General features: G+C 46.2%; 1 protein-coding gene across 1 annotated transcript in view; it reads left to right on the top strand.

Annotated features, from left to right (window-relative positions):
• Nucleotides 1-502: 502 nt before the first annotated feature.
• PHF2 (PHD finger protein 2) overlaps nt 503-19,339 on the top strand; it is a 43,506-nt gene continuing 24,669 nt past the window's right edge. Inside the window, exons 1-7 of the mRNA XM_027702719.1 lie at nt 503-542; nt 3,265-3,381; nt 9,057-9,171; nt 12,426-12,586; nt 14,913-15,054; nt 18,124-18,310; nt 18,859-19,021. Coding sequence (XP_027558520.1) covers nt 503-542; nt 3,265-3,381; nt 9,057-9,171; nt 12,426-12,586; nt 14,913-15,054; nt 18,124-18,310; nt 18,859-19,021 — 925 coding nt within the window. The remainder of the gene's footprint in view (nt 543-3,264; nt 3,382-9,056; nt 9,172-12,425; nt 12,587-14,912; nt 15,055-18,123; nt 18,311-18,858; nt 19,022-19,339) is intronic.

Here is a 19,339-nt window from a genome sequence, read left to right as displayed (position 1 = left end):
GTTGTTTGTGTTTCTCTTGGGCAAATGAGGCTGAGAAAAAAAGCTGGAGGGACCAAAGCAGAGTGTTCTCATGGAAAAAACTAATAGATGCAAACCACAGAGTGCCATTTGTGCTGGAATTCGGGGGCTGAGGGGGAGGACAGCACTGTTCAGTCACTGTAGATGACTTGGTTTTTTTCAGCTAGAGAAATGCTTTGATTCTATTCTATTGGTAATTAACCACTCTGAGAAAAAACACACTAGTAAATTGAGAAGGAGGCGCTTCAGAAACTGGATGTGGGTTCAACCAAGGCTGGCAGTCCCCTTCTGTTTCTTATTCCCAGGTGAAAATGCTTAGACCAACCCAAGGGTCAGTCACAGCCCCCTGACACCCAAATCTTGCCACATAAACCCAATACAGATGGCAGGAAACCCTTGTTTCTCTCCTGGCAGGAACGGTCTTGAGGGGCTGTCTGGCAGTCTGACTTTAACTGTGGAAATTCAGTTTTCTGTGCCTATCTCCATGTGGAAGCCACCTACAGCCCTGCTGGTGGCAGTACCTGGTGAGCCAAGCTCTGCTGGTTGAGAAGAGGGGCAGAGACTGGAACGGGTCGCTACAGATCCCTGAGGCAGATCGGTCATGGGATCCCTTGGACAGTTCACACTCCCAGTTTCCTGCACATTGAGGGCAGCAGCTTCTGCCTGCAAGCAGCTGTAAGTGGCCAAACCTTATTCCAAAGCTGTGCTGGAGCTGGAAAAGTTGACTGTGTGTTCTAGGGGCCCGCTGGAGTTTGAGGTCAGTTATTTTTACTCCTCTGCCTTGTTCTCGTTAGATGTTTGACTCGCTCTCAGAACAATGGCTCCCACCACACTGCAGCCATTGCCCTGTGCCATAGCTGGTCAAACCTCCTCCCATCCAGTGCCCAAGGGTCTCATCTCCTTGCTTTAGCTAAATATAGGCTTTTCAAGCCCTTGTAGAGAGCCTAATCCATACCTTTCCCGAGCTTAGCAAGATGAATCCAGTGGCATAAGCAGCTGACACAGCTTTGTGGGTAGAGGAATCCTCTACATTCTCTTACTCTGGCTCTAATCTACCAGGGTTTGTTTAAATTTTCTACTGATTAATCTGGTATTTTTCTGCTAATTTTTGTGGTATTTCCTACTAATCTGATATTTTTCTCTCTGTATGTACTACACTCTGAGGACTGGGCTGTTGTGATGATGATTTTTCCTGTCTGCAAACTTCAGTTTTCCGTGCTGTCTGCCCAGGGACACACAATAATTCTGTATTTTTTGCAACAAACTGTTTAATGAAAAATAGCAGCCAAATCTGCAGTTGCTTTGACACATTTCTGAAATAATGACTCCTGTTCCCAGGCTGGACTTACATTGATGAGAGAGTCTCTGGCTTTGGTTGCAGAGCTTCTCTTAGCCTGAGCTTTGTTTTGGAGAGAGCTGGCTCCCACACTGGCAGCTGCAACAGGGGGACCATACCCAACAAGGTTTCTGGCAGGATCTTATTTTGACAAAACATTTACAATGGTAATAAAAAGGCTGTGTTTCTGTATCTTAGCTAGTTTGGCCTTTCCCAGCTTGGTTGCAGCTTTGGCTTTGTTGATGCTGTTCTGCAGCAGCAGGTGTGTCTGTGGTTTGTGATGGGGACGTTACACATCCCCGTGTGCCTCGGGGTCAGCAGAGCTTTGGGAGTGAGGGGTCTCGGTGCTTTTTAACGGCTGCCCCCCTGCCCCAGGTGTGCACATGTTGGTTCATGTACCCCTGTGCACCCCTGAGGGCACCAAAGAACCCTGGGCTCCACAGAGCCAGCCAGGGGGGGTCACAGGCACTCTATGGAAGAGGTGGGAGCATGGTCATGGGTTATCCCTCCTTCATCACTGCACCCTCCTGCCTGCCAGCAGCCAGAAGGTCACAGCCTCCCTGCATCTGGACCATCACCAGGTGCTGCTGGTGCGTCCACACGATACCAATTTCTCCAGTTGTTGAACTCATTTTTGGACACGTTGTTGTTGTCCTGCAGAGCTTGCACAGGGTGAGAATGATTTGAGAGGTTCTGTGAAGCATAGAACCAACCCACCCTGCCTGGCCTGGGGGAGAGAGGCAACCATCCTCTGCTCTGCTTCCTACAGGGCAGAAACAGCAGCTAAACACTTTGAATTTCTTCACTCATCGCCTCTTGGCACTGCTGGTGGGATGCCAGGAAGCAGAACATGGCCGTATACATGGAGATTGCATTGCTTGACCCCTGCCCAAGCCCTTTCCCTGGCAGAAGATCTGTGTCAGTGTTCTCTGCTGGCTGAGGAGCACTGAGAGGTGCTCTGGTCTCACTGCAGAGCACCAAAGGAGGCATTTCAGGTGGTAAAGTAGAGAAACCCCCAGAGAGCTCTTGGTGTGATCCAGCCTTGCTTGTATTGGGGCTTAGGGTGCCTTTGTCTTGTGGGTGCTCTTGCCTAGCTGAGCTCCCACAGAGCCATGGCACAAGGGCTGCATCTCACAGCACCCCACTGAACCCTTTTCTCTGTGCTGGAAATGTGTCTTGCAGCCTGGGCTACTCCCGACAGAGGCAGCAGGAGCAGAGTCCTGTTTGCTCTTCCTCCACGGCAGGAACAGTGTTGTGCTGGACCCGGATTCTTTGAGGCTGCTCGGCGCTTGGACTGTGCAGCAGCTTCTTGTCCTGGGGTGTTTCAACACTTTGCTGTTTGGTTTTGTTCCCCACTGGATTGTGCCCATGCCCTGTGCCCCCAGGCTGTGGGTGCTGCTGCCTGGGTTGAGCCACCCAAAGTGATCCTGGTGGGATCCCTACGCAGCCCATCCCCTTGGCAGCCAGAAGTGCTGAGCTGTGTGTCTTCTTTCCCTCCTCATCTTCCTGTATGGGAACAGAGGTGGAACCTATGGAAGTTGTGCACATCTTGCCAAGATCACGCCGGTCCCTCGCAGCTGCCCACACATGCTTGGTGAAGAGAAGATGTGTTTTGTTCATCAGGTTTATGTGGGATGGTGCTGGGAAAACTCTGTGTGGGTACAAAATGGTCTCCCTGGCAAAAAAAACACTCTGTGGGACTCTCTGCCGTATTTTCATGGAGGTCCACAGTGGACTGGTGGTGGGGTTCTGGCTGACAGCTTTTGTAGCACCACATCAGGAGTGTAGGCTACAAAACCCCTGTTGGTACCAGTGTACAATGCACCCAAAGCTGGTTTCGATGGAGCCCTTGGCAGTGGCAAATGCACAGCATTTTCATTATTAATTGTGTGCTTCGAGATGGACTTGAGCTAATGTCATATTTACCTTCTTCTATTCCAGTTGTGTCGGTGTGGAAGAGGAAGAGGCACCAGATATCGACATCTATCATTGCCCAAATTGTGAGAAAACCCATGGAAAGTCGACCTGTGAGTACCTGTGTGCGGCCAGGCCCTGACACGCAGCAGGGGCTGTGTGTTTGGACAAAAACACCTTTTATTTTTGTCATTGTAAAAAGGCCCTAAGTATCATGTGCCATAAATATTGGAATTCAAACCAGGAGGTGAAAATTATGTTAGTGGGAGGACACCGTGGGTTGGATCTTGGAGCTTTGGCTGCAGCTTCTGCGTGGCATCAGGTGTGTGTGTGAGCTCAGGCAAGGCACTCACCTGGAGAGCTGCAGTCCCTGGTCCCACAAGAAAATGAGCATCCTTCCATGCATGAATTATGCCCACACTGAAGAATGTGGGCTAGAAAATCCCTGTGGAGGCAGCTAGTGCTAATACAGGGAGTTTTGGAAGCTACACGGTGTTTTCCGTCTGTGGATGAGAAGAGTAAGAAACAGTTTGTTGTGCTTGGCCTGGATATAGAACTGCAGCGATTTCTGTGGCAGTCAAACTTGTAGGATGCACTGAGGGTGCCAATTCTTGCAGTTCTTTCACAGAAGGTTCTCCTGAGTAAAAGTGACAGTTGATCTCAGTGGGAGTTTTGTCTGGGAAAGAACCGTGGGATGTGTTTGCTTTGGTCAGATTAATTCACAATTTCTTTCTATTATACAATGGCTGAAAAAAAAAAAAAAAGAAACCAATCCCTGTGAAAGATGAAATGCTTCACTTGAAAACCAGTTATTGTAAATAAGCAACAGTGATGGGGAGGATCTTGCTGCTCTGCAACCTCAGGGCATCCTGCAGAGGAAGAGCTGGGTGCTCATCTGCAGGAGCCGAAGGAATCCTAACAGTCCTTTTTTCAGTATGAAGTAAGGGATGGATGGAAAGTGACTCCTTTTGTGTTAAAATTCAGCATTTTTAACCCAAGAAATTATTTGTGCATTGCCTTACTTGTTAAAGTTTAAAAAATTTCTAAAGGGAGAAGGGAGGAGCCTGAAATGTTTGTTTTGTGGGCAAAAATGGGAATTGTTTTTCCACTATGATTTTTTAAAAGTCAAGTGTGAACTGGAAACCTGAATGACCTGCAGCTGTTCCTGTCTCCCAGAGGGTCTGGCAACAACTGGGGTCCGAGCAGGGAACCCACAAACTGGGAAGCTGGCAAAATGCCTCTTGGGAGGCTGGTTCTGAAAGACTTAATGAAATCAATATGTCCCTACAAAATGTTCTGGTTTAGAAGAATCAGCCTTTCTAGTGTTTTGTTGGAAGATTTCTGGAAATTGGTCACACAAATAACCACAAATCGTATTGAAGTGAGTAATTTGGGATTGGAAAGGGTTGTGCTGAAAAGGGGGGGTGACTGCAGATGCTCCCAGACTGTTCCTGACCTGGGACAGAAGCAGCAGCACAGGATCTCCAGCCTCTGTGAGTTCTGTGTAACATTGAGATGAGTCTGATACTTTGATTTCCTTCACATCATGTTGAATTATGAAGGATGAAAGGCACTTTTCAGTGCCAGGTAAAAAACCCAGACAAAAGCAGCAAAAGCCTATAATCAGGAATTGAATATCAATTCTATAAAACTGGGGGGTGTCATCCTAGAATTCAGGAAATGGCAGTTGTGATAAAAAGATTGCAAGTTTAATATACTGGTTAAGATGATGAGAGTTGAATGGACAACGATATTCTGATGCTTTTAAGAAGGTTTCTGTCTCTCCAGTTCTTTTTATCCAAATAAAAATCCACTGGTACGTCCCTGAGCCTGTGTCACACAGCCCAGCAGAAATTGCTGCTGGAGCACAGTTCCACCCTCTTCCATCCCAGGGACACCTTCCACTAGCCCAGGTTGCTCCAAACCCAGTCCAACCTGGCCTTGGACACTTGTAGGAATGGGGCAGCCACAGCTTCTCTGGGAAACCTGTGCCAGGGCCTCCCCACCCTCAGAGGGAGGAATTTCTTCCCAACATCTAATCTAACCCTGCCCTCTGGCAGTGGGAAGCCATTCCCCCTTGTCCTGTCTCTCCAGGCCTTTGTTGAAAGTCCCTCTCCAGCTCTCCCAGCCTGGCTCCAGAGCAGAGGGGCTCCAGCCCTCGGAGCATCTTCGTGGCCTCCTCTGAACTCGCTCCAGCAGCTCCGCGTCCTTCTGACGTCAGACCCCAGAGCTGGAGGCAGCTCTGAAGGTGGGGTCCCACAAGGTCTCCCCTGACCTGCTGCCCATGCTGCTGGGGATGCAGTGTGGTGGGAACACAGACCAACATCTCGTCCTGCAGGACAGCAATGCCACTTTGTTTTCTCCCTTCAAATACATCACAGGCAGTTTAACCATGTGTGAGACCGATCATCAAAGAAGTGGAGTGCACAAATTCCATTTAAACATTCATTAGTGCTAACCTTACCTTGAGTCCTGGAGACAAGGTCACAAGCTGCATAGCAATTCCCTCACTAACCTGTAGAATCCTGTGGAAAAAGGAGGCTGTTATCCTGTAGCCCCTCCTTGCAGGGTACAGCAGGCCAGGGAAGTTAAAAGACGGATGAAATGAAGGCAGGACCAGCTTGGCTCAATGCATTCCATCTGCTGGGAATTTGCGTGCAGGGCGCTGCCGGGACAGTCTGCGGGGGGATCACTTCCACTTGCTTATGAACTGCCCCAGTCTATGTTTAAACTCGTTATCCAGCACTATCAGCTTTGTAATAAACGAGGAAGAGTCATTCCAGCACCAGGAGTTCACCGGTAGGATTTAATTATTGCGAGATTAGCAGAGGGGGACGCAGACACCGATTGTCTGTTATGCAACTCGTCTGGATTTAAAAATGTATGTGTATTTCTGGAGCACGCCTTCCGCCAGATATGTTTTCCAGATGTCAAATTTAAAAATCATTTTCCTCTCCTTACATTTTTCCACGTTACCACTGTGGTGAGTGGCTGCTCTCAGAAGATTGTTTCCTGTCACATGGCATTTTGAGCTATTACCTTTTAATGAAATGTGTAGGGACTCCTCTTTGGGAAAAATCATCCATATTCATACAACATTTTCTGACATCATTGCAATAAAATGTGAGGGCTTCATTTGGGCAGGCTTGGCTCATTTTCATAACACAATTTGAAATGCTTGGTTTGATTGCTGCCGTGTTTGCAGCAGTGAAAATCAGGAGAAATCCTTTGGAATCGGTGAAGTTACAGAGCTGCAAGTGAACCAAAGTCAGACTGAGGCGTGTTTTAAGTAGTTACAAACTTTAATGTAGATCAGTAGAAAACTCACAGCGTGCTTCTGGTTATCCCTGCTCCAGTGGAAGCACCCTGGTCTAGTGGAAAGATCATAGAATTCATAGAATCATTTAGGTTGGAAAAAACTTCAAGATCATCAAGTCCAACCTTTGACCAATCATCACTTTGTCAACTAGACCAGAGCACTGAGTGTCACATCCAGCCTTTTCTTCAACATTTCCAGGGATGGTGACTCCACCACCTCCCTGGGCAACCCATTCCAATGCTTGACCACCCTTTCAGTGAAGAAATGCTTCCTAAGCATTCAATTTCATGATCCCTTCTACACTAAGACATTTGAAATAAAATACATATACCTGTGAATTTTTAATTTTGAGATACAGTTTTCATAAAAATATATTCCCTTTTTTCCACTGTTGGACTTTCCAAAGGTCAAATTTGGATCAGAAAGTTCTGCAGAAAGAGAACTCTGTGATCATTTCTGACAAAGCAGCTTTTCTGGCCAAAGCTGGAATCTGTTGCACATGGGAATGGGCCTTTAGTCCTTATTGGGGTGTTCATGGTAAAGATGAAGCACAGAAAGAATGGCTGAAAATAGGCCAAAGGTAGAGTGTTTGATGTAGTATAATGGACTGCAGCTGTCTGGGACACAGCCCCTCCTGGAGAATGTTCATCTGAGATGCCTCTGAGGGAGAGGGGAATGGAGAGGTGGGTGGGAGGGGGGGATACAAGAGGTGGATGGGAGAGGTGGATACAAGAGGTGGGTGGGAGAGGTACATGGGAGAGGTGGATGCCTGCCAGCACTCTGTGCTGAGGTGAATAACTTCCTGGAGGTTTTGGAAGAGTTGCAGTGAATCCCTTAATTCAGCTCTGATTTGTCGCTTTTATTTCCCGACCCTCCGTGCTATCTGAGGTGTAATAAAAACATACTCATAGGATAAGCTCCTTAATTTTCCTTGTGATAAGTGACACCTCTTTCCCTGGGACTTGCACTCAGAGTGCAAGTGCAATCAACACGCTCCTGGTGTTGATTCCTATGTGCTGGGAGGGGGAGGAGACGGTGGTTGGAAAGGGAGGGAGAGGAGGAAGGTTTGGCATTCAAGCCAGGCTTGTTTCCTTTGTTACCAGGAGCATTGAATTAATACACTAAGCCTGAGAGTCATTAAGATAAAGAACTAGCAGCTTTAATGAATATCTCCAGCTAGGCTGGAGCCTGCATGGAACTAATAAACCCAACATGCTTTGTGCAAAACCTGGGATGGACTCACTGGGAGATATCTTTCCTTGAGTTATTCCAGGATTATGGTCAGGAAAGCAAAGTTGGCTCTTTCCAAATCTCAGGTCTTATAGCTGTGGCCTCCAGATTCCTTTCCTCATGGAAAAGTGTGTGGATCTGTGTGTGTGTGTGTGTGTGTGTGCAAAGAGTGAGGAGCAGGTGCTGTCTGTGAGGATTCTGCTGCCTTCCCTCACTGTTTTGGTAAGAGGTCTGGACTTGGGGTAAAATACTGACATGATATAAAGCAGGGGTGGAAAACAAAAGTATGTTGTGACATGAAAATTCTATTAACAGAGGCTTTAAATGATAGGAATATGGAAAAAACCAATTTCCTACCAAAATGAGTGGGAACAGCTGAGGGAGATAGTGCTGACTCAGGGAAAAAGTGGGACCAGTTTTTCCAGCTCTGTGATGTCCAGCTGTCAGAGACAGGGCAGAACCACATCGACACTTGACTGACTCACATGTGCTTATTCCTGCTAGCCCTTTATCCATGATGGACTTGCCTGTGTGTCCATCCCCCACTGGGAGCACAGTGGAGGGGCCTCAGTCTGTCATTGCTGCAGGCCTGAGCCATAATAACTTCCCTTTAAATCCTGGGAATAAGGGTTCTAACAATTGCAGTTGTGCTGCCTTTTCTCTTTTCTCTTTTCCTCTCCTCTCCCCTCCCGCCTTCCTCCTTCCCCTTTTCCCCTTTTCCCTTTCCTTCTCCTCCTCCTCCCTTTCCCCATCCATGCTGTGTCCAGGGCATAGCTCAACACCCCTCAAACTTGATGTCAAATCTGCCACAGGTGGACAGATCTTTAGTCTAAGGTAATTCCTGACAAATATGTTGACAAAGATCCATTCTGCATGTGGAGGAAAGGGGCTTTCTGGGAGTTTCCTGAGGAGGATGGAGTGTGCAGGCTGGCAAGCCCGGGGTGTCCAGAGCCCATGTTTGCACGATGCCTGCCAGAGCTGTGCAGCTCAGCAATTCCCTGTCTGGTTGCCCTTGTGCTCCAAAACACACACACATTGCTCATGCTGTGGTGGATCTCCAGGCTGCACTGGGATTGTCTGATGGGACACTGAGAGCAATATTAGAATGTGCAGTGCAGCACTGGGGGGGGTTCCCTCTGCTCTGCTCACGTGAGAAATTAAACCAAGATTTGTCCTTCCTGCCAATGTCTTAATAATTATCTTCTGCTTAACACAACTGTCCAATTCCTTCCTTTTCAGTGAAAAAGAAAAGAAATTGGCATAAGCATGATACTGGCCAGACAACAGAGGTGAAGCCTGTGCAGAACGGGAGCCAGGTCTTTATAAAAGAGCTCCGAAGTCGGACATTTCCCAGGTGGGTTGTTCAGCTGGAATGGGCTGGGGGGGCAATGCCTGTACAGCCACTGTCCTGGGAGGCTGGTGATGGGCCTGGCTGATGGAATGATGATGTCTAAACAAGTGCTGTTTGATTGCAGATGTCCCAGGCTCTTCCCTTTTTTATATTTGTGCAGCTGTATTCAGATCTCCTCTTGCTTGAGCCCAGGTCCTGTGGATTTCCATGGGTGCTTGGATTTGTGAAGGCAAAAAGCATGGAATCACAGAAAGGCCTGGGTGGGAAGGGACCTTGAATCCCATCTCATTCCACCACCTGCCATGGACAGGGACACCTTCCAAGCCCCGTCCAACCTGGCCTTGGACACTTCCAGGGCTGGGGCAGCCACAGCTTCTCTGGGCAACCTGTGCCAGGGCCTCCTCACCCTCACAGGGAAGGATTTCTTCCTAACGTCTAATCTAACCCTGCCCTCTTTTAGTTTACAGCTGTTCCCCCTTGTCCTATCACTATCTGCCCCTGTAAAAAGTCACCCTCCCTCTCTTTTATAAACCCCCTTTAGCCACTGGAAGGGTCTCTAAGATTTCCCCACAGCCTTCTCTCCTCCAGGCTGAACCAGAGCATGTTTGACCCCTAGAACATCCACTTGCACGGGAGACTAACCCACTTACTGCATTGAATTATCCAGTTCTCAAAAATCCTAATGACTTTGCTGAAGTCTGTCTCCATCTTGGAAAGAACAACGACATGCTCAGTTTCTGGGTGACAAAGGCTCTCTCACTGGGGTAATGAATAGTGCTAATTGTTGGGTGACATGTCCCACACGTTATTAGGCTGCTTCACAGCCATTTGCAAGAGTGATCATTTTCTTCTGGCTCTTTAATGTAGACCATAACCAAATAAATCCTTAATTATTAATAACTAATTATTTTAGAAGAATCCTTGGAGACTGGCAAAGTGTACTTGGTAAACACAAAACTTCTTCCTTTTTATGGAGAATTTAATTTCGCATTTAATTTGAGATCCTGGTCTTGGGCTGGTTAAGGAAAAAACTGAAAATAATTCTGAAGTGTTTTGCAGCTCTTACAGATGTGTCTCGCTGAGCTCAGGATCCAGTATTTTTACTTGCTTGGCTATTGTTATTGGGGCCTGCAAGATCTTTGTCTTAACTGTTTGTCTTTATTTCTTTTTTTTTTTTTGATTTGACAGATCGCAAAGCTCATTTAGTAAAAGATTTAAGGCCCAGGCAGACTGATTTCAGTAACCTCGGGTGGCCTCTGAGACTGCACTCACACGCACAATATCTCTGAGTCTCTCCCAAGTTGTAAAAAAAAAAAAATACCATAACCCCCCAAATTTTCTCCTTGTTTCTCCCATTAATGTGGGTGTAAGAAAATCCTGCTGCCAAATTAAAGTTTCTAAGACAGAAGGGTCTGTAGTCCAAAGAAGTAGCTGCAAGATGAGGCCTCTGACACCCACACTTGTGCCATCAGTGACACAAAGTCTTGTGGAGAATTTGTCTCCTCTGAAGAAAACGAGTGAGATGTGCAGGTGGCCCAGACCAAACCCCAGCACCCGTCAGTCAGGGTGAAAGGAGAAAGGGGGTCTCAGACCAGAAATGTTCCTGACTCCCAGCACATGGCAGTGAATGACGAGCCCCGGTGAGTCCCCTGGAGGGGCTTGGGTCAAAAGGAACAGTGAAGAAAGCAAAAAGGCAAAAAATGTAATTATTGCCATTCTGCTCTGGAATGTTTAATACCAAAATAGCATTAGAGTAGCAACAGTAGTAGGGGTAAACAATTCAATTGATGCTTCACGTGTTTCAGCAGAGGTACCAGCCTCTCATTTTGCCCTGATCATTGCTGCCTGCTCTGGGACCAATCTCTCTTTAAAATGATGTGTAAGTTCTGTGGCACATACAGAAGCCATGTGCCTCTGCTCTGGAGCCAGGCTGGGATTGCTGGGGGTGCTCAGCCTGGAGAAAAGAAGGCTCCAGGGAGATCTTAGAGCCCCTTCCAGGGCATAAAGGGGCTCCAAGAGAGCTGGAGAGGGATTTTCAACAAAGGCCCAGAGAGACAGGACAAGGGGGAATGGCTTCCCACTGCCAGAGGGCAGGGTTAGATGGGATGTTGGGAAGAAATTCCTCCCTCTGAGGTTGGGGAGGCCCTGGCACAGGTTTCCCAGAGAAGCTGTGGCTGCCCCATTCCTACAAGTGTCCAATTTCAGGTTGGACTGGGCTTGGACCAACCTGGGCTAGTGGAAGGTGTCCCTGCCCATGGCAGGGGGGACTGAACAAGGTGGGCTTTAAGGTCCCCTCCAACCCAAACCATTCTGGAATTCTATGAGCAGGCGCAGGGTGAGGGGTTCCCCCACCCTGTATGGTGAGGTCAGAGGAGGATCCCCCCCAGCAGAGGGTGTGGGGGCTCTGGGGCAGGTTGGGTGTCATGGGGTGGGGAAGGTGGTGAGCTCAAGCGTGGCAGCAGCCACGACAGCACATCCAGGCTCGTCCTCTTTCCTGCCCATTTTGGTGCCGTATGGAGATGTGAACTGGAGTGCAGGACTGCTGCAGGAGAGAGCACTCAGACGTTGGCCTTACCTGCCTGGGCAGGAAGGGCTTTTTGGGGAGAACCTTCAAAGTCTGACTGCTCCCAGCTGACACACAGCACATGGCGACAGGACACTTTTAGGACTGTTGGTCCTTCATGTACAGTCACTTTTCACGCCTGAAAAGATCAAGAAACCAGACTTGAATTTCCCTTGGGAGCTCTCAGTGCCAATAGCTGGTGGGCCAATGGAGCTGCCCTTTCCTCATTCCCCTTGGAGCCCTCCCAGCCACTTCAAAATGATCTGCAGAATATTTCCCAAGCAATTTATTCTACTTCTTTAAAATGATTTGCAAAGTATTTCCAGCCCAATTTATTTGATATTAGGTAATGTTTTTAATCTTACCTTCTTTAGAGTGGAACATTTAACGCTAATTCCTTTAACATTGATCACCAGTAGCTCAACAGATCCTACAGCTGAAGAGAACAGCTTTTTGCCACAAGCTCTTATTTTAGGAGTTCCCAGTAGCTGGAGCATGAGGCTCAAGACATTGATTCCGAATGATTCTGTTGTGCTCTTCGTGCTTTGCAATAAATGACTTTTTGGCTTTTGGCTTCTGGGCCTAATTTGTATGTAATTCCTTATCCATATTGCCTTCCTTTCAGTAGTGGCATGCAGATCATCCCAAACTGAGCGTGGAAGCCCCTCACCATTGCCTCTGTTTGGTTTTCCAGTGCTGAAGATATCGTGGTGAAGGTCCCAGGCAGCCAACTAACACCAGAGTATTTGGAAGAGAATGGCTTTGCAGAGCCCATCCTGGTGCCCAAGAAGGACGGGCTGGGCCTGGCTGTGCCCGCACCCACCTTCTACGTCAGCGATGTCGAAAACTATGTCGGTGGGTACCGGGGACAGCAGGTGGCATTGGGCTGCTTGGAGCCCAGCTGCTGCTTTTAAAAAAATAACCCATGGGTTGTGTAAAAAATTGTAAAATATATTGTAAAATATTGTCTATGCCCTGGCTGTGCTGGCTGCAGGGTTTGTTATGTAGTGGGAGCCTGTAGTTAGCAATGAACTCACTGTTGTTTAGTGTACCAGCTTGGCACTGGGGCTGAGCCAGGCTGCACTGCTCTCCATAGCTCTGCACTAAAAGTAACAGCCACAGCAGGATCAAGAAATGGTTTCTGGAGGCCAGGACTTCATTGATTACTGCCAGCTTGCTTTGTGTTGAAAGAACAGCTACAGTGCAGCTCCCTCTGCCCAGGCAGCCCGTGTTTTAGCAGTGATGCCAGTGAGAGCTGTTTTCAGGGCTGCTGGTCATTTGGATTCTCTTGGCATTCTCCCATCTCTGTCCTGAGCAGGGTGTTGTGCTGCATCTTTTCACAAGCCATCACCTCATCACACCTGGGAAAAAAGACCTTGGTCAGAAGCCATGGAAGGGCTCCAAAGTCACTTGTCTCCACATCCTTCTTCCTTTAGCATGTGTGTCTCATCTCTTGTCCTCTCGTGCTCTGTCCTTCATCCATGTCTCTCTCCTTCCAGTCTTCTGGCAAGGCAGTGTCTCTTTGGAGCCATGACTGCAGCTCCAGTGGATCCATCTGTGTTTCATGGTCCCTTCATCTTCCTCCACAGCCTGCTAACCACCCCCTCCTGCACTCCCTTACCCAAACATTGACCCATTCCCCAGACTGGAGGGTGCCATGACCAGCCACTGTTGGATCTGCAGTGAGAAAACAGTGAATAAAGGAGAATCACAGAATCACAGTATCAATTCAGTTTGGAAAAGACCTCCAAGATCATTGAGTCCAACTGTTCCCCTCACACTGCCAAGGCCAGCATTAACCCACATCCCCAAGACCCACATCCACGGGGCTTTTAAATCCCTCCAGGAATAAGGAGTCCATCACTGCCCTGGGCAGCCAGTTCCAATGCCTGGAATACAAGACCCCTGATGTTATTGTTACCTCTATTCCCTTGCTTCTACAGGAAACATGTGTTCCCTGCCCACCTGCTATGCTCAGCAGATGTTCTCGTGTGCCTGAGGTGCTCCTTGGGCATCTGCTGGAGCTCTCTCAGCCTCCAGCTGAAATCATCCCCCCCACCAGCAGGACTGTTAGTCCAAAGCTGGAGGGAACAACATGGGTTGTTTAACCTGAGCTGGCACCAGATTTGAGTGAGGGGCACAAATCTGTGCTGGTCCAACCTCTTTGGGGTCTGTTCACTGAAGTGGGATTTCCCAAGCAGGGATTTGTCTTGCTGGTTTGTACTTAATTACCTTGGACCTGGAATGTCTTTTAGAAACAACCTGAAGGAGCAGAGGACAAACCACCACAAATGAGACTGCCAAAGACATTGTTATATTCTGGCATTTCATGAAAAATAAATTGATTTTTTCCCTTCCTAATGTCTTTAAAAAGCTCTGAGTGTCTTTATAAAGCTCTGCCTTTCTCTGTGTGTTCTCTTTTTGCGCAGTGTAAAATCCACTGATTAACTGATGCTGTTAGTATTAACATCAGAGATTTGTATCCCACAAGGTCTGTCAGAGGAAATGTGTAAGGACTAGTAGATCATCCCTGTACTCTGATGCAGAGGGGATGGGGTTTTGATGTGTAATTTTGGGTAAAATAACAAAAGGTCAATTTTTTTTGGTGGTATGCCTGAAATACCATGGTAAGAAAAGGGAACTCCTCGTTGATTTATAGGTTTTGTAAGGAAAAATTTAAAATAGAGCATAAAAGAATTTGGAATTCTGGAAAATCAGTTGGTGAAGATATTGCACTTGTACAGTATTGTGATAGTAATACTTGTAGTAGTACAGTGTTACACCCTGTCAGCAATCATAGGACCTTTATTACATGGTGGGGAGGGCTTGCTCCAAGGATACAAAGGTATTTGCATTTAAATTTCACTCAGCAAATAAAATCCATAATGAAATTAATATATCTAAAATAATGTTAATCCTTTAAAGATAAAAGCTACAGAAATAATTATGTCAGGGACATGACTACGAAAGTTTTATGGATATTTCATGTATATACATGTCTTTCATGCATGTATGTCTATGTGGGTGCATACATAAACAACAGGGAGGGTACAAGGGCTGAAAAGATCAGAAAATCAGGAGATTGAGATGGTTTTGGACATATTAACTCACCCTCCAGCATAGAAAATGGGGCAAGGCAGGCTGCCCATCAACCTCTCTCTTTCATTGGATTCATGTGCAGGCCCGGAGCGGAGTGTTGATGTCACTGATGTCACCAAGCAGAAGGACTGCAAGATGAAGCTCAAGGAATTTGTGGATTACTATTACAGCACAAACAGGAAAAGAGTCCTTAATGTCATCAACCTGGAGTTCTCTGACACCAGGTAAGGGTTCAGCCTGCCTGTAATTACTAGAGATTTATTTATAATTTATATTCGATTTATATATATATTTATATAAAATACATGTCTATTTATACATAACATGTTTCTATATAATAATATGGTTGTATATATTATTTTTGTCTTTATAATTATATTACAATTACTTATAAGTAATTGTATTACTTATATGGAATTATATACAAATTCTGATTTAAAATTCCTGAATCCCATGCGATGTCTGGGATACCTGGCAGGGTTCAGCGGGGCAAGTTTGATCAGTGTCCCCAGTGCTTTCCTCATTAGGGATTGCTCTTTAACCTTGGGATAGAAGCTTCTGGCTGCTCTTTAACCTTGGGATAGAAGCCCTGGCTGCTCCAGCTCTCCCCTGCATCATCCATACACAGCCAGTGGAGGCACAGCACGAAATGAAGGTGCTCTTTGCTCTGTGAGGAGAAGGGTACCAGTGATGGCAGCTCAGCCCTGTGTCACCAGCATTCATGTGTCATCAGCAGCCACGTGTCACAACAGGACATTTGGGCACCTTCCAGCTTTATTTCAGCTCCAGTAGTACAGGCACAATTCATCCAGTGCAGCTGTTTGCTCAGACATAACTTGATGCTCCAGGAGGGAATTCTCTGCCTTGTCCAGGTGGGGAAGGATAATGTCCTCTGTTCCAAGTATGATCTTAGGTACTTGGGTGCAATGTGATAAACACCATTAAGACCAAAGCAAGAAGGACAGGGTGACCACAGAGGTGTGATAATGCTCTCTGTGGGAGAACACGGACACAAGGGGCCTTAATTTTTAATATTCTGTGTTGTTTTTCTGGTGAGATGGGAACCCTGATGGATGTAAGGCAACACCTTCTCCCAGCTTAAGGTGATCTTGATCTCCTTGGCACGTTCTTTTTTCAAGTGTGCTGTACAGCAGTGAGCATCCCACTAGGTGTGAGTGCATCATGCATTGCTTACTAAAATCTTCCATGCAGAGTAGCAGAGAGGGAGTAAGTAGATGAAGTGTGGCTTTAGGTGTAGTGTTACATGTCACTGGGGGTCCTTTAAGGACAATAACTTTGAAATTTTGTTGTATCTTTCTAATGCTACAGCATGGGTTATAGTTCTGTTTCAGTGCTTTTGCCAGATAACCTGTGATCTGTCTGACAGCAGCTGAGAGTCAGGGGGGTGCTGACTTCCCGAGGGCAGGTTGGGGGTCATGGTGCAGATCAGCTAGATTAGATATTGAGAAGAAATTCCTCCCTCTGAGGGTGGTGAGGCCCTGGCACAGGTTGCCCAGAGAAGCTGTGGCTGCCCCATCCTTGGAAGTGTCCAATTTCAGGCTGGACGAGGCTTGGTGCAACCTGGTATAGTGGAAGGTGTCCCTGCCCATGGACTAAATGGGAATGAGATGATCTTTAAGGTTCTTTCCAACCCAAACTGTTCCATGATTCTGTGATTCTGTGATCATTAGCTGGTGTCAGTGCCTGAGAGTTGAGGTCCCTGCTCGGGGCTCTCCATCGCTGTGCTCAGCACCTTCATCCCAGGAGTTGGCAGGTGCATCTGTAAAGTGTTGGATGTCAAACAGCTGCGAGTTTTACAGGTCCTGTAGTCCTTTGGGGTAGCTGATGCTTCCAGAAGGGAAGCACCAGAGAAGGAGAAGATCCCTTTACATACAAACACACTACACAGATGATGATGAATGTCAGCAGAAAAATGAAGAATGGTTGTTTTGGGGAGCGATCTGTTTCAGTGAGGAGACTTGAAAAAGAAGGCTGGTGGATAATGACAAGCTCATTTTTCCAGCTACTCCCCTGAGCCATGTAGTTGGGATTTAGTGGTGCACACCCATTGCAGCTCTACTCATTACAGGCTTCAGAGATCACCAGGATCTTCAGCAGATTTTTTCAGCTTTCTGCCATTATCCTCGAATAACAGGATGTCTTTTGTCCTGAAGGACTGCTGCAGCTGTCGCTCACACACTGCTAATTTAGACATTAATAGCAAATATTTTATTTCTTAGCATAGACAGTGACAGTTTAATTGAATGCACTGCTCCATCTACCCTGCCATGGAAATGGAGCTGTTGTCATCAGGGTTTGACACTGAGCACAAATGACATGTGGGAGCATTTAGTTTGGGTTTGAAGTGGAAATATCTTTACTGACGTGGTCCAGCAGTGAATCTCCCCCTCCCACAACTATTAGCCCAAATTTTGGAATATATAAATCTAAAATTTAGCACATTCTGGGATGAAACACTTAATACCTGGTTATCATGCCACTGCATTGTCTTAGCTATGATTATAGTGTATGATGTTTGTCACATGATATGTGAATTATATAAATAAATAAATACAATATGAACATATGTTCAATGTAAATGAAGATAATTTGTATAAATGTTAGATACATATACAATATGAGTATATGCTTAGTGTAAATAAATAGATTTATTTGTATAAATTATAGAAATTATAGACATATATGTTATCTTTTAAATATATTAACGTTATCAACCCAAATTAGGCGTTTTCCTTCTTCTGAGCTTTGAATGTAATTTAGTCAATCTAAATAAGATCACTGATTTTTCATCATCAGAACAAGACTTATTTATCCATAAGCAGTAATGTTGTTGTTATTTGCATTATTAATATTAAGCTTAACTTTCAAGTTTTTAAGGTTTACCAGATGATTTATGTCAAAGTGCACACATTTCACTTTCTCTTCAGAAGGGGGCTGGGAAGGTGACTGTGATAACAGATCTGGTGATACCTGAGCCTGCGTAGCAAGAGGCAGGGGCTGGAGAAATGCAAACAGCATATATTTGATCAGAGATGATGCTGCTGAAAGAAGGCAAAGGATTATTGTTAAGTCATCATACTTAAAAAAACCCTTAAATCTCTGTTTGTAAAGAGTTTTCCCAAATTTTCTGAATGAAGAGCAGTTCCACTGCCACAAGAGGAGCTGCTTCAGTTTGCCATGCAGGTATTGTCACACACTCGCCTCTCGTCGTGCCGGGGTCCTTGTGCTCTGTTTTAAAAAGCTGCCTGTCTGTTCTCCGTTCTCTCTGTAAGGATGTCCAGTTTTGTAGAGCCTCCTGACATTGTAAAGAAGCTGTCCTGGGTGGAAAACTATTGGCCTGATGATGCTCTGCTGGCTAAACCCAAAGTGACCAAGTACTGCCTGATCTGTGTGAAGGACAGTTACACCGACTTCCACATAGACTCCGGCGGAGCCTCTGCCTGGTACCACGTGCTCAAGGTGAGGGCTCCTGGCTGTCAGGTGTATCTTGTGACAAACTAAGTTTTACACACAAAGAACCAGCATAAAATTCTCTTGAAATTCAGCTCTCAGGTTTATTTCTCCATGGCTCCGTTGTATCTGAGCCTTATCTGCTGTAAGTGGGTTCGCTCCCAGCAGTACTGGATCTCCTGAGTGAGGAAGCACTTGGAGCATGGAAATCCAAATCCTCTGTGTATTTTCACTCTATTAGAATTTTAATATTTGTTTAGTGCCTTCTGCGCACACATCACCCAAGGCCTTAAAGGTACAATGTCCTGCTTTGGCACGGTGATGGAACCTGGTGCTGTAAACATCACTCCCACAAATCTGAGCAGATGTGGTCAGCTGGTGCTTTAATTATTTCAGCCCCTCTGTACAAAGCTCACTAGTTAATTTTATTTACATACGGCTAAAATACACAACGTTATCTGTATATCTAGATAAATATTGGTGTGTGTGTGTGTCTGTGCCACTGCAGTGTTGGTTGGTTTGGCTGCTCATTGCTAATTTTATATTTCCTAATTCAGGGAGAAAAGATATTTTATCTCATCAAACCAGCCCCTGCAAATATTTCTCTGTATGAACGCTGGCAGTCAGCAGCAAACCACAGTGAGATGTTTTTTGCAGACCAAGTGGATAAATGTTACAAATGCACCGTTAAACAAGGCCAGACACTCTTCATCCCATCAGGTGAGCAGGCTGGGGCAGGTGGGCTTCCCTCCTCTGTTCAGAGGAGCACATCCAAAATGCCAGAGGGGTGGGATTTGACAACTTTCTCTGACAAAGTCTAAAGTCTAATTCTCAATAGAAGTTTGATTTCATATGCTAACAAGCATAACAATCAAAAAAGAAAAAATCAGACATTTTACTGCTTTCTATTAAAATTTTAGCAGCCTTTTTAAAATACCACTAGTAGGCAGAGTGTTCCACCCATGGTCTAGCTGGGTTGCAGTAACTCCTGAATTCTCCTTCTGTATCCACCATGACATTGGTGCTTTCTGACACCTG

This window comes from Neopelma chrysocephalum, unplaced genomic scaffold (genome assembly GCF_003984885.1).
Source record: "Neopelma chrysocephalum unplaced genomic scaffold, ASM398488v2 Primary Assembly neopelma1_194, whole genome shotgun sequence".
Lineage (NCBI taxonomy): Eukaryota > Metazoa > Chordata > Aves > Passeriformes > Pipridae > Neopelma > Neopelma chrysocephalum.
Note: the sequence above shows the minus strand (reverse complement) of the source record. Positions and strands in the feature narration are given on the sequence as shown.